This window comes from Neopsephotus bourkii, unplaced genomic scaffold (genome assembly GCF_033783945.1).
Source record: "Neopsephotus bourkii isolate Nb327-2 ecotype Australia unplaced genomic scaffold, CSIRO-AGI_Nbou_v1 NB_1846, whole genome shotgun sequence".
NCBI classification, from domain to species: Eukaryota; Metazoa; Chordata; class Aves; order Psittaciformes; family Psittacidae; genus Neopsephotus; species Neopsephotus bourkii.
Window position 1 is genome coordinate 1,320,095 of NW_026902319.1, and position 13,764 is coordinate 1,333,858.

At 46.0% G+C, this 13,764-nt stretch overlaps 1 protein-coding gene across 3 annotated transcripts; it reads right to left on the bottom strand.

Moving 5' to 3' along the window:
* Positions 1-312: 312 nt before the first annotated feature.
* Positions 313-11,293, bottom strand: SAP30L (SAP30 like). 3 transcript variants are annotated; one of them, XM_061344018.1, is made up of 4 exons: positions 10,835-11,293; positions 8,960-9,082; positions 7,235-7,333; positions 313-5,297 (listed from the first exon to the last, which is right to left on the bottom strand). In XM_061344018.1, the coding sequence occupies exons 1-4, from the start codon at positions 11,018-11,020 to the stop codon at positions 5,169-5,171; spliced, it is 537 nt and encodes a 178-aa protein (XP_061200002.1). In that variant the 5' UTR covers positions 11,021-11,293; the 3' UTR covers positions 313-5,168. The 3 variants fall into 3 exon arrangements, with proteins under 3 accessions (XP_061200002.1, XP_061200005.1, XP_061200003.1); XM_061344019.1 differs by lacking the exon at positions 313-5,297 and adding an exon at positions 6,118-6,249; XM_061344021.1 differs by lacking the exon at positions 8,960-9,082.
* Positions 11,294-13,764: the final 2,471 nt, after the last annotated feature.

The window sequence follows — 13,764 nt, forward strand, 5'->3', positions numbered from 1 at the left end:
CCAACAATCTCCTTCTTTCTTGTGAGCTGCCTTACAGTGGCATCCAGTGTCCCCGTGATTTACATCTGCACAACCCACACACATTCGTCACAAAATACTTCATCGCCCGAATTTTCTGCTTCAGGCCTGACATCCCCTACTCAGCAGTGCTGTTCCCCTCTGTGTCTGCAATTCTCCAGGCCTGGGGAAGTGGGAAATGACGGTGAATCAGAAAAGCCTGGCACAAAAGGGTCATGCAAAGCAGAACTCCATCGGCTCCGGAGCTGAAAGTGGTAAGGGCAGAAAGGCAAACAGAAGGGAATGCAGGCCTCGTTGCTAGATAGATCATTTATTAAAGTGAAATTCAGCATTGTATCTTTGTCAGACAGTACAGAGTTAAAGTCTCGTACACAGTGGAAGCAGGACATCTCCTACACCTCAGAGAAATGAGTTCTACAGTTTTTGCTATAAGTTACTAAGTTGCTTTAACAATACACAGCTATATTACACAGTTAAAAATACAAGGTGTCCAAAACATTTGGCATAAGATCAGCACAACACATGGAGGCCAGAAACAGAAGAGGGAACAGTTTTTTCTCTCCTGGTAAGCCTGCTGAAAGACTCCAAGCCACGCTGCAAGTTACCTGCTATTCACCTCCCTTGCACACTAGCTGTGGAGTAAACCCAGCCCTGTTTGGGCTCAGCTAAAGGGCTCCTTGAGCCTCCTAATGCACAGGGTGGCTGCAGAGTCGCTTGCAAGGGAAGTTCAGGTTTAAGGCAGGAGCCTCCCCCTTTCCCCACTTCAATTCATTCCAAACAGATGTGTTCACCAGGAAGTCCGACCCGCGAGACCAGGGATAGCTGTGAAAAGTGCAAGGAGTATCTTACATCCTAACAGTTCATTTGCACTTTGAAAGTGGAACATGAGAACTCCCTGACTTGATAAGCTAGAGATGGTTAAAGGGCAGCAGTGACAAGAGGAGTGAGGCATCAATAACATTCCTTCACCTTTAGGACTCTTCAGTCAATACTTGGGGCAGTACAAGGACTCCTTTTGTACAGGAGGCCGCCTTGTATTGCCCACTTGTTTAAACTGTACAGGCAAAGTGACTCTAGTGCTCTAGGGAAGTGTATGATCTGCACATTTAAATAAACAGTTCCTCAGCAGACCATTTCTCTCCCCTCCAACTGCAGTTACTGCTGAAGCTCTCCCATTGGTATTTACATTTGGCTCAACCAAAAGATGTAAAGTGCGCAGCTCCCCCCTTCTTCCCCTCTCATAAAACATCCATTACAAGAGCTAACACTGAACGAATCCTCCTCCACGCTGCTGTTGCTCAGTCTCTCTGTGGGCCATGTCCTGTTTCATCTCTGTGCCAACATGACCCCCTTGAAAATACACACTCACTGTGGGTTATAGTGGCTCTTGTTTTCAAAGCCTCTCTGAATCCAGCCTGCACTTCAAACTAACTTGAAATGCCAGACTTGCTGTGTTGTGGTCAAGTCTTGCACACCAGGGCATCTAGTGGTTTACAGCCATATTACTAAGGAAAACCAGGACAACAGAGTACTGGGGACAAGAGGTACAAACCTGCCCACTCTGCTTTTCTCAGGCTTGAGCATCTAAAGTGCCTGGTAAAAGAAACATTAACTTGTAATGCCATTCTTCATGTTTCACAATATTCTTTGCGATGCAGAAAATCACACCCTCCATTCTAACACAGCCTCCTCGGATAGATTTGCACTTTTCAGCCATCAGACTGCCACTGACTCAAGTCTTCACATGCTTCCAACTCCCTCGAGCTGAGCTCAAGCCGATAACTACCAGCAATGATTTCTTCTTCTTCCTTTAAAGTGAGCAGAGGGTCAGCATACAGGATGGAATTAACCCCAGAAGAGATGTTTCTGCATTATTTGGATCTCATACTAATGGCTTTGGATCTATTCAGAAGTCTAATGAAGTTAATGCAACTCTTCAATGAGAATTGAATTAGGCAATGTAATTGAATTAGGCTCTGTAAGGGCTGGAGAGCTTCAAAGATGATTCCTCTGCCCCAGGGTGAATGTCACCTATGCAGGCTTGTAAGAAATAAGCTTCCACTATTAGAAATGGAAGATGACATCTGGTCATCCTCCACGCCCCCAAGGCTTGTGCTCCATGGTTCAAAGCTAGACAGAATTTAAGGCCCATCTGTGAAAAGCAAAAATGTAAAAGGAAAACCAAACTCGTCATACCAGCCAAAGCGATTTGGGTCTTCCACCTTTCCAACAAGTCACGTCTAAAAGTGCTGAGCAAATGTCCCACCTCATGGCTTCACAAGTGTGAGGTTCAAACACATTTACTTTGAAGTCTAACCCAAAAAGAAGTTGGAAAGTCTTTTGTTGTTTAATTGGCATGCAGCATAAGGAATCAAATACACAGCATGGTTTCATACAGAACGACAATTGCATTGTTACGTTTTCTGGTTATTAGACACTAAATGCTTTTCAAGAATCACAGGCACCCTGAACATGGATATTGCTACTGAATTGATGTGTGATTTCAGTTTATAGCATGGGAGCCATAGAGTGGCTAACCCTTCCAACAAGACATCGGCTTCTTTTTGCTCAAGGCGTTCAGCTCAGTTGAGAACAAAGTAATAAGGCATTTGCAAGGGTTTATAAGGCTGTGGGGTCCGACAGCCAAAGATTCTTCTGTTTCTTTGGTGTCTTGCCTCCAAGCTTTCCACCTTATAAACAACTGCTAATGGCTGGTAAACATCTCTTCATCATCACACTTCACTAAGAATTTCATTTTTCTTCCCAAAAAAGGTATAATTGCTTTAAGAGTGACCCAACAGGATCACATTTCACATCAATTGACTATTTTAAGGAAAATAAAAATAAGTTTCCTGGATACCACCCCTACACAAAAGCATTCCAGTGAATACACCTGAACAGATGGAACCTGCCACCGTATTTCCTTGAAACGAATCATTCTGCTGCTGGCTGCTAAAACACCCCAACAGATTTATTTACTCTTAGGAATAAAAGAAAACAAAATACAACAAAAAAAAAAAGAAGGAAAATCCCAAACAAACTACATTTTTTTACAGTTTTGGTCTGGAAGTTACAACGAGGCATAACCCTCTCACCTCAGAAACTCATTTTCCCTTAGTAATATCCTCTGATTGCATGAGCAGTTTGATGACTACCCACGCAGTAAGAGAACCCTCTTAGCTATCTGTCCTGAATGAGAGAAGCCAGATCATTGTGACTGATGTGAGAATTACTCCACCCTTTCAATAAGGAAAGGACCAGTAATTAGGAACTTCTTAAACATTCATGTAATACCGACACAAGACATTCTCTCTTCATTCCTTGAACCTCTCTCTTGTTTGATGTTCTTAACAATCCATACTGGATTGAACAAGGAAATGCTGGAACAATCACACTCCCAAAACTTCACAAATGGGATGTGTACCATAACAGAGTATTTCTGCCTATGACACAGGATTGAGACATGTCAAAATTTGCTGAACATGTTTTTGGAGTATTAGCAAACGCTTCAGAGCTGATGTGAACAGCTTGCTTTAAATTATAACTTGAGTTTTAAAGAGACCCTGGGAAAGCTTCGACAAGAGCTTCACCATGTGAACCCTTCATACCTTCTGAAGCAGCACTGAGCTGCGATCATGACGTGTATTTAGCTCTTCAACAAAGCTTCATCCAGTTTCGGAATAGTAAAACCTGCCATTGAGAAAATGTTAGCCAAAGTTCTCTACTGTTCAGTTCGTTGCTTAAGGCTTGTTGAGAATATACTCTCTATGTGTAGTCTTGGCATCTCGTAACAGGATGGAGACATCAAAACAGCAAAAAAGAGTGGTGCTTTAAATTATGACATCCCCTTGAAGAGACTTGAGGTCACTGGAGAACAGTCAGTCACAACCAACACTTTCATAAGCTCCTTTTGCCAAAATAACCACTGCATTGTTTGTAAGGACACCTTGGCTTTAAATAACAAAATCAGAGCGATCTCCTCCTACAATGCCCAGTTACAGAGCACCAGCATCCTCCACTCACACAGCTCTTATGAAAGCACATGTGATGCTCATAAAAGGCAAATGCTTTGATACTTCTTGCCCATTGCAAAGACAGATGAAATGCATCATGCTCCACTCAGGTCACTCTCCCAGTTATGGTACTACACCCATCAGCGTAAGTCTACTTTTACCAAAAGAGATTACTGAGCCCACTGATCGACAGCAGTTCTGTGACACCTGCTGAAGAGCATCTTCAGTATGAAATTCATTTGTGACTGATACCTGATCTGACACAGAGATTAAGAGACAGATGTCCCTGTTTCACCTACCACCACTGAGCCTTGAATACAAAGGAAATAAGCATAAGTGAATTAAATGAGCATTTCTACCAACAGGACCAGATCCAGCAGATAAGCCTTAATAATACCACATTCTGAGGAAATGCAGAAGTTTTTAAATGCTTACAGACAATTCATTAGTGAGCTCTGAAATAAAAGAAATTAGAAAAAGAGATTGCAGAGAATTGTTTGGCATCCATGTCAGAAGGGGGTGGGAGGAAGGATGGTTAAAGAAAAATAAATCAGTTTCAGACTAGTGAAGTAGAGTTCATGGGAGCAGATTTGGTGAGCTGGAGCAACTGTATAAGATTGGGACTTGAAGCACTGACTCAAAGCAGGACAGAGCATGTGCAGGTGGGGAGCAACCTTCAGGCAAACTTCTGGCCCATGCACCTCAATAATGGATTTAATCTCTGTCGCTGTTCCAGTCCTCGGCCAAGACAAACTGCAGTGGTGGCTTGCGATGCAGTCTGAATTCAGTGGGAAAATCCCATCTGTGATCTGAATTGCACTGAGATGCAGATTTCCAGAAATGGTTTAGAACACTGAGCTGACAAACTCCACAGTCCTGCGGGTTTACTTGGTTTCTGCATTATCCTCATTTCTCTGTTCCAATGTGACTTTGAAATGAGCGGAAGAAGTCTTCAGAAACATGCTGGGCACATGTTTCCCAATACTCCTGATAACAATGTCTATAGCTTTTTCTGTCATCCAGACTTACTGCATTTAAAAAAAAATTTACAATAAACTTCAGCAGTTTTTATATGCCTAAAATGCACAATACCATCTGTTCCTTCAAGGTCTCTGTTATCCCAAGTCTTGTTCACCTTCATTCTAGTTGCTTGCTACCTTCTGATTTCTGGTCCAGCCTGCTCTTGTTGTTCTTCACCATATAGATGAAATAGGCAAGCGTCTCTTTCTCATTCACAGGAATATTCCTGAAGTGACGACTGACAGTCTGGAAGGACAACATGGAAAGAGACAGAAAGGCTGACATTAAAAAGTAGAAATAATCAGAACAGGGTTTCTCTTCACTTTCCAAAAACGATTTTATGGCCACTGAGCGGAATATACTTCTAGTCAAACATGCACCAATTCAAACTGTCAGTCCTCATTTACCTCTCTTTCTTTACAGCTGGAACATGCCTATGAACACAACAGAGTTTTGCTATGTCAGCAGTATTTGTAGCCATCCTACTAGTGAAATTTGGAAGCCAGAACGTCCTCCTGCCAAAGCAGCATGGCCTCTCCTAAGTGACATTTCGTGCTGAGATTATCTGGAGAGCAAGTTCTCCCTGCAGCTCAGTATTCTAAAGGAGAGTGTCAGAAATACTCAAACACTTTGATGTGAGAACAAGATGTAGCAAAGTTTTAGAATCCAAAGGAAAATGCATTGGATAAGTTTCCACTGAGAGGAACACCAGGGGATTTGCAAGGGGAGGCTTAGGATTTGGTTAGGGCTACCCTCGCTGGCACTGGCACAAACCCTGAACCATTAGCTGCTTTTTTCCTTAGAAAATGAATGTAGAAAATATGGAGCTGGATGAGATCTGCTTATCATATGGAAGAAGCTCTTTTTTGATACCCAACACAGCTCCAAAAGTGGATTTTGATGCAGGCTGAGCAATAAGTCACTCCAAGAAGATTTATGGAAGTTTGAGTTTTCCTTACGGTGGGGTAGCAGCAGGAGTCTAAGAGCCTCAGGCAGCAGTGATTCAAGCATGGGAGCTGGACGAGGATCCAGCGTAGGGTCAAAGCTGCTCAGACTTCACAGGAAATCTGGGAAGTGTGTGACAACTTGAAGTTAGGCTCCCTTTATTTTCTGCTTGCACAGTAGTTTTATTTGTTTAACTCCTGGGCACATTCACGGTAAATTGCCTAAGTAAGTAGTCCTTCATGGCAGGAGGTAGCTGAGAGACAATGAACTGGTTAGGTAGAACATGACACATCAGAGCTACTACTGAGGACGTACATCCACCCTGCTTCACTTAACTTACTCCTACATTCACTACACATCTGCTATACTCTGTATATTCATGCCCTAGCTGACTTTGAAAGAGAGCAAGACAGAATCTTGCTGTCTTTTTTGGTCTGCTGGCTTTTGTCTTTAAAGCAAAACAGTTTTGGGCAGTTGTGACAGCCTCTGCTTACACAATCAACCTTGTTACCATTCAGTAACCGCTACAGATTTTTCACTTTTACAGTTTAGAGAAGACTTTTCCCACTGAATGCCTTCAGATCAAGTGAGCAAAGAGAGCAGAGCAAATGCACACCAGCACAACCAGCTCAAGTAACAGACAGATACAGAGTCCTTTCTTAAGTAGTACCCCATATGGTGAGAAAGCAGCAGTAGAGGCCCTTAAGGAAAGAGCCTTTTACTGACTTAATACAGAATCATAAGACATCAGGACAATGAAGGAAATAAGGAATCTGAAGTCGTGGTCAGGGATTCTGCCTTTAATAATGAGCAATTCCAACCAGTTCAAGTGCCTGTGAGGAAAGAAAAGCTAACAGGGGGTGACCAGTACTGTGTAAGTCTCAGTTTCAGTCAAACAGCCATCTTCAGCTAACACCCTGGCCACTGCAAACTAGGTTGTTTCTGCACCCTAAAGGTAACAGACTGTGCCTATGAACAAGGAGGGAAAGGAAGCAGATTAACAGCAAGTCACTAAAACACGCTCTCAAGAGCCAGCTTCCATGTCTTCCATGACTGTCTCAGGTGAAAACAAGCACACAATTTTCTGTTGGTGTCATCTCCTGAAACCTTCTGCAGAGCACACGGTATGTATTAGCAAGAGTCACTATAGGCATTAGTGCCCACAAAATAAGCATGTGAGCAGAGGAGATAAAAAGTGTTTTAATAATAAAGATAACACTATCTCTGTCATCACTTACTTCTGCCAGCTGAGCCTTGTTGAGTCCAGGCCTAGTCTGCAACTTATAATGTCTCTTGTAACGTCGCAGGGTGTTCACCTGGAGCTGGAACAAGTCAACCTGGAAGTGATGCAGAGAAGAGGGGTTGAGCACCACCTTTTGCTTATTATCAGGCAGAAATGTTGTGGTATCTAAAATTAATGCTTTCCTCCTCAAAAGGACTCCTCCCTGCCTGCATTCAGCACCACATCAGCTTGCCTTACTGACAAATCTAAGTATATTTTGTATCTGTTCATGCTGAAGGACCAAAACAGCCTCAGGGAAATAGAAAATTTTGTTCTGGTTCACATGCTGTCAACAGAATTGCTGGCCAATTTCTGCTCTCAATTACACCTCTGCAACCTCCAAGCAGAGAGGAACTTTTTGTTCCCACAAGGTTGAAAAAGCTCACACATGAAATATCAATTTAGCAGGCACTGAACAAATGGCTTCTGACATAAAACAGAGTGCAGACACAGGGAAGAAATGAAATTCAAATACTTAAATGGGAAGTGCACAGTTTAAAAGCAAAGCTGGGGGAGGTTGCAGGAAGGAAGATGAAAATCATGTGGAAAATGCCATGTTTCAAAGACAAAAGGAATCTCTGCTGAAAACCAAGAAGAAAATGACATTAAAGCTGACACAGTGCAGAGCTCCCTGATCAGTTAGGTGACGTGCATCCCTCAGTTTTTAACCACCAAACACCCTGCATGCTCTACAGCACTAACATTTTTAGGTCTTCACCAATCATCCTGGCAACTAACATAAAGCCTGTATAGGAAAGGTTTGATGGAGAGCCTTTTAGAATGGAAACACAAACAGCTACAACAAAAATCAGGTATCCTTAAAAAGATACACAAACCAAAAACTTGCTATTCCTTCAACGCTTCCACACCAGAGGGGTGCGGACAGAGCTCTGCAGCCAAGGCACAGCCCTGCTGTAAGGCGATTCTTGGCGGCATCTCCCCCAAAATAAACTGCTTTTTGTCAGTAGAGGTGGCATTTCCAGCAGAGGGCTCTGCTGAGGTGGCTAGAGCTCTGAACATCACCCCTGGGCAACTTTCTGCGATGTCAGCAGTACCAGAAACATCACCAAAGCAAATAGAGCACACAGTGGCACGCAGAAGAGGTTATTCTAGAGTTCTGCAGCATAGACAACCTCCCCAAGGCCTATTTCCTGCAAATAAAGAGGTTACAGATTGTCTGAGGGTTGTTTTGATTAGTGTCAAAAATCCCATCTATGCAAAGGTCTGGAAAAGCTAAATACCCCTGGATAACAAATACCCAAACATGGAGAGAGTGACCTACGGGATCCTCTAGTGTACCTGCAAAACAATGCATAAGAAGGTAACAAAGAACCATGTCGGGGCCTCAGTTAGCACTGAAAATACTTTAAGTAAGAATTAGTATCCAATATTTTTTTAACAGCTCTGTTTGGAAGCAGTACATAAATGAAGCTGTGCAGTTACCTTATTACACCTCTTTTTATAGAGAACTTTACATGAGCAAAGAACTCACACAGGAATGAAGAAAACTGGGACATTTTCACACATCAGAACAAAAGTATCCCTGAAAAGTGAGAGCAACTCCACAGCAGTTTCAGTGGAGCTGCAATTTAAATTGTCAGTGTTTTCTGATACATGAAAACATCCAAGAGAAACTTCAACATGCTCAAAAGCAGCCTACACCCACTTGGCACCTACTAACCTCCGGGACATCCGTTTCATGCTCAGGAGAGTCACCCCCATCATCACTTGTCTTCCTTTTTCTTTTGTTTCGGACACTTTGGATGAAGTTCTTGTGAAAATCACAAATATAGAGATGCCTCACCTAAGAACCAGAAGCAGTGAAAAAGCAATCAAACCAGGTTACTGCAGAACAGCAGTCAGCAGCAGTCACTTCCACAGCAGCATTACAGGTGACTGGCATGACTGCCTGCCTCATGACAGTAAGGAATTTCTAATCTTAAAGCCCAGGCCTGATATTGTTCTCTTGAGTTAGAGATAATTTACATTACAAACATGAAAAGCAAGGAAAATGAAGGACTGGAGAGCTTCAGCTCAATCTCTGCAAAGAATAGATTTCTTTTTTTATGGTTGCAATTGTATGTCAGGAAAAAAAAACCCAGGTAATTGTGTGGAGGAAAAGCATTTGCTTCAGGACTTACTACCAGGTAACTACCAAGAAAAACATTATTCTGGTCTACTCTTCTGAACATTCTGGTTTGAATAGTACAGGAGATTATTAATGCAAGTGTTTTAAAACCTAGACCACACAGAATTTAGGCAATTACCTCAATTCAAACAAACCAACCGAAAGAAAATGTCTCCTACAGCTTATCCTGCCTGCCACAGAACAAACATTATCTCACTAAACTTGGCATATAGAAAAACAAGAACCACAAACGACCAGTATTATTTGGTACCTGTCAGCAAAAGCCACAGACACCCGACATTTGAAATCACTTTATGTAGCCAGCTTCACATGTTCCCTTCATTTTGAGTTACTAGTCTGATTTCCTCTTTATTTCTAAAGCCTGCATCTGTCAACAATGAATCATTCCTAGAGTGAAATTACTATTCCACTAGACAAACCTGCTGAGGACTACAACCAGGACAAATAATCTGGGTTTTAATAAGACTGTATTTCAAATTGAGGCACTCTCTTCCCATGATGTGATGCATTCAGGCTGTCAGAAACAGACCCAGCCAAGCAGGGAAGATGTCAAACAGTCCGACACAAAACTTCACCTTCTTGTTTCTTATTTTAATGGTTTTAATCTTCAATGATCAGGTAAGAAAAGCAGAACTCCATTAACTGAGCTGCTTCTGAGAAACTCCTTCTGTACTCTTCGACAGGCTGCTCTGCTCTACCTATTTCTCTACTTGGCAAGCGACCTGTTTCTATCTTGAGCTGACAGCTGTCACTTAACATCACTAAGGGGTCAGCAGCAAATCGAGCTGCTCAGTGCCAACCAGCCGACAAGCATGCAGGTGCCGTGGTGAAGAGGCAGCACACCTCACCTTTCCATTAGATGCAGTAATAACCTGCCGTAGGGGAACAGGAATTCTTAGCAACTGAAAGGATACCACCAGTGAGCCCTAACTCCAACAGCAACCCATCCCGCTGATTCCACCTAGCTGCAGCAACGGCTTTCAATACGAAACCGAAATTAAACCCGAGCTATTACCTCCGAAGCAAAGGTCCCTTCGCTCCCCCGATCTTTATGTGCTCCCCACCGCATGAAAGCTTCCCCCCAAACACCGTTTTCAGCGCTGCTTCATTAACCCTCAGGAGACAACCAAGGAGAACAGCCGTTGACTTTACCCCGGCACGTTCTTCCCGAGCCCCAGCGTGGTAACGCTGCCGATGGGAAAACGCGGTATAGCCGAACCGCCTTCACCCCGCAGAGCATCGCACCCGTGTCCCCACCGCTCCTGGGGTACAGTGACCCCCCTCGGGGCCACGGGAGGGCTCAGCTCGCCTGGCGGGGCAGCAACTTCCCGCCGGCGGCCTTCCCGCAATGCGGGGCCGGGCCATAGAAGGGGTGCCCTTGGGGTCTCATCGGTGCCCACAACTCACACTTTTGTCGATGTCCAGCTTCAGCTTCTTCTGCGAGATGCTCTTCTGGATCCTCTTGCTGAAGGACGCGTTGCCGGCGGGGCGCACGCAACGGTCCCCGTCGTCGATGAGGCAGCAGCTCTGGCCGTAAAAGGGGGCGGCGGGAGGCCCATCCCGGCTGTCCTCCTCGGTGCTGAAACCATTCATCGCCCACCTGCCCGCCCCTCACCCCGCCCGGGGAGCCGACAACCGGGGAAACACTCGCTGCCACCGTCACCCCGCACCCTCCGGGGGGGACCCCGGCACCCCCGCAGGGGGCCCCCCACTCTTGCCGGGGCCCCCTCAAGGGGGACCCCCCTGAGCGCCGGCAGCGGACGAGCAGGCCGCGCCGGGCCCCCCAAGCGCCGCGGCCCGCGGGGACCCCGCACGCACCGCTCGCACTCACTCACACACACACAAAACCGCCCCCCCGGCAGCGGAAGTCCCACCCCCTGCTCCTGCAGGCGGGGCGCTGGTTGGGCGGTGCTGCTCGAGGGGCGGGGCGTGCACCGCCGCTCCGCGCTCCTACTGGTGGAAGGCAGCGCCTGTCTCGCAGCCACAGAGCGGCGGGGGCCCGCCTCCGCTGTAGCACGGCAGCCGGAAGGTCGGCGGGAGAGCGGGGGGCGAGCGGCGTTGCCAGGCACCACGGTGGCACCCCCCTGGCCCTGGTTCACCTCGACGCGGCGCGGGCAGCGGCACCGGCTCCCTGGGCTCCGCAGGGACCCCAAGGACAACGCCAGCCTCCTCCCGCCGCACAGCCGGACAGCCCCGCCCGAGCAGCGGCTCGGCCCCGCTGCCTCGTACCGGCGGGCTCCATAAGCACCGGCTCTCGACTGCAGTCTCCACAAAAACCTTCCCGGTGGCACTTAGGTAGCAAAGCCCTTGGCTTTCCCGATCTGTGTTTCCTAGGTATGAGGTAGGGAAAGGGAAAAGTTGGAGCTGGAAAAGCTGTTCCAGAGGTGAAGTTCTTTTCTGTCATCTTCAGAGAAATAAAACCAACCCAAACCAACCCTATAAAAGGAGCAAGAAGTGAGGGGAAAAGAAATTCTTCCTGATCTGTGGGGTAAGATGTTGGTTCTGGAAGCACTGTGACCTCTGTAATGCAGACAGCAGATGCCGCTGTCAGAGCTGCATGAGCAGCTGTAAATGGAAAAGGATTTCATCTTCCTGAATAGAGGAATTTATGCACAAACAGGAAAAAAGGTTCTATAGACTAAAATCACTTCAAAGTGTGGAAGCCTGGATGCAGAACAGCGTGTTCTGCATGGAATGAACCCTGCTAAATCACACAAAATAGCTTTGGAAGAGACTCCTCCAGCTCTCGGCCATGGGATGATCCTCCTCCACATAGCAGACATCTCAGAATGTGCTCTGCTGAAACAGACTGAAACATTAAAAGCCCTGTTGTCGAGGCAGTCCTTGCAATACCAAACACAGAACAAACCTGGAGGGCCAGGGGCAGTTCTGCCTCATGTCTGTCTCACAGTTACTGCTGGTGCCCTCAGGCAATTACTTTCTTTTTTACCCTAGGACATGCAAAGGACACCAGTGCCAGGAGCCAGTTGCTCCAGTGGGAAGGAGGTGCAAACAAGTTACCCATAGACCAAGAAGCAGTTAGCAACCAGCAAAGAGACTGAAAAAAGCAAGGTGACAATGCTTGTACCAGCCCCTGCCCGTGTTACCTGGGATGTGCATGCCTCAACACCCTCCTGGCAATACTCACACAGTCCCTTGGCTTTGGGAAAAGGCTGACAGTGATCTCAGAGCTCCCACTCACAAGCTTTCTAGGCTTAGCTTTGGATTGGGTAGAAACAACGTGTGATGAACTGACCACAACCCACATTCCCCATCTCCCTGCACCACTGGGGGAAGGTGGTGGAGAAAATCAGGAGCAAAGTTAAACCTAAGAAGGGAGGGGTAGGGGAAGGTGTTTTAAGATTTGGGTTTATTTCTTGTTTTCCCACTGATTTGACTGATAATAAATTAAGCTGATTTCCCCAAGTCGAGTCTGTGATGGAAGTGGGTGAGTGAACTCTCCCCGTTTTTATCTCAACCCATGAGCCTTTTGTTGCGTTTCTCTCCCCTGTCCAGATGATGAGATGGAGCAGTTTTAGTGGGCACCTGGTGTCCAGCCAGGGTTAACCCACCACAATCTTATCTCTAATCAACCAGGAGGCTGAGGACATTTTACAGAAGGAGTCTCCTGCCATTCGGGAAGCTGAAAGCACAGGCTGCAGGGACAAATGGTAACAGCAGCCAGTAGATGAAAGGAACATGCTCAAAACATGCAGGGCTTGCTCCTGTCCCTGTGAGGAGATTCTGGAGGTGCTCCCTGGACTATTCATCAGGAAGCTGGCTGGAGACACTGGCACTATCACTATTTCATCTTGGGCTGTAGCCTCTGAGCCTGTGCAAACAGGAGGACTTTGGGTTGCTTTGCAATGCCCACTCAAAGGCAAGTCCCTGGTTTTGTCAGTGTTTGCTAATTCAGTGCTGAGAACCCCCAGCTGCAGCAAACACAATGACACCTTGTTCAGTCTTTCAAAAAGGAAAAGAAAGGTGCATGGAGGTGTTTGTGTAATTGCACTTTATTTCAGCACATTTATCCTCATGGGAACCTCAAGATTTCACAGTCTGCTAGTCCGGAACTAGCTTGCTGTGAAATAAACGGCCTCATAGAGGCAATCTTTATTAGGTATCTATCACTAACCCAATCCAATAATTCCTGGTGGGAGCTGCAATGAAGTGAGAAACAGTGTTTCATAAACCCATCATCACCCAGGCAGCTTTAGTGCCCTGAAAGCAGTAATGTCCTGCTCAGCCGAGGCAGCCCCCTAAGCAAATGAGGGGAACCTGCACAGGGCTTTAAACCTTAGCTGGAGCAGCACTACCCTCTAAAGACAGGCCTGCAG

What these genes read in the sequence shown, in the direction of transcription:
- SAP30L (XM_061344018.1), bottom strand. Translation starts at nt 11,020, where the DNA reads ATGAATGGTTTCAGCACCGAGGAGGACAGCCGGGATGGGCCTCCCGCC. An exon ending in ATGAAACGGATGTCCCGGAG is followed by an intron (nt 7,334 to 8,959) that starts GTTAGTAGGTGC and finishes CATCACTTCCAG; the next exon opens with GTTGACTTGTTCCAGCTCCA. An exon ending in ACAAGGCTCAGCTGGCAGAA is followed by an intron (nt 5,298 to 7,234) that starts GTAAGTGATGAC and finishes TTGTCCTTCCAG; the next exon opens with ACTGTCAGTCGTCACTTCAG.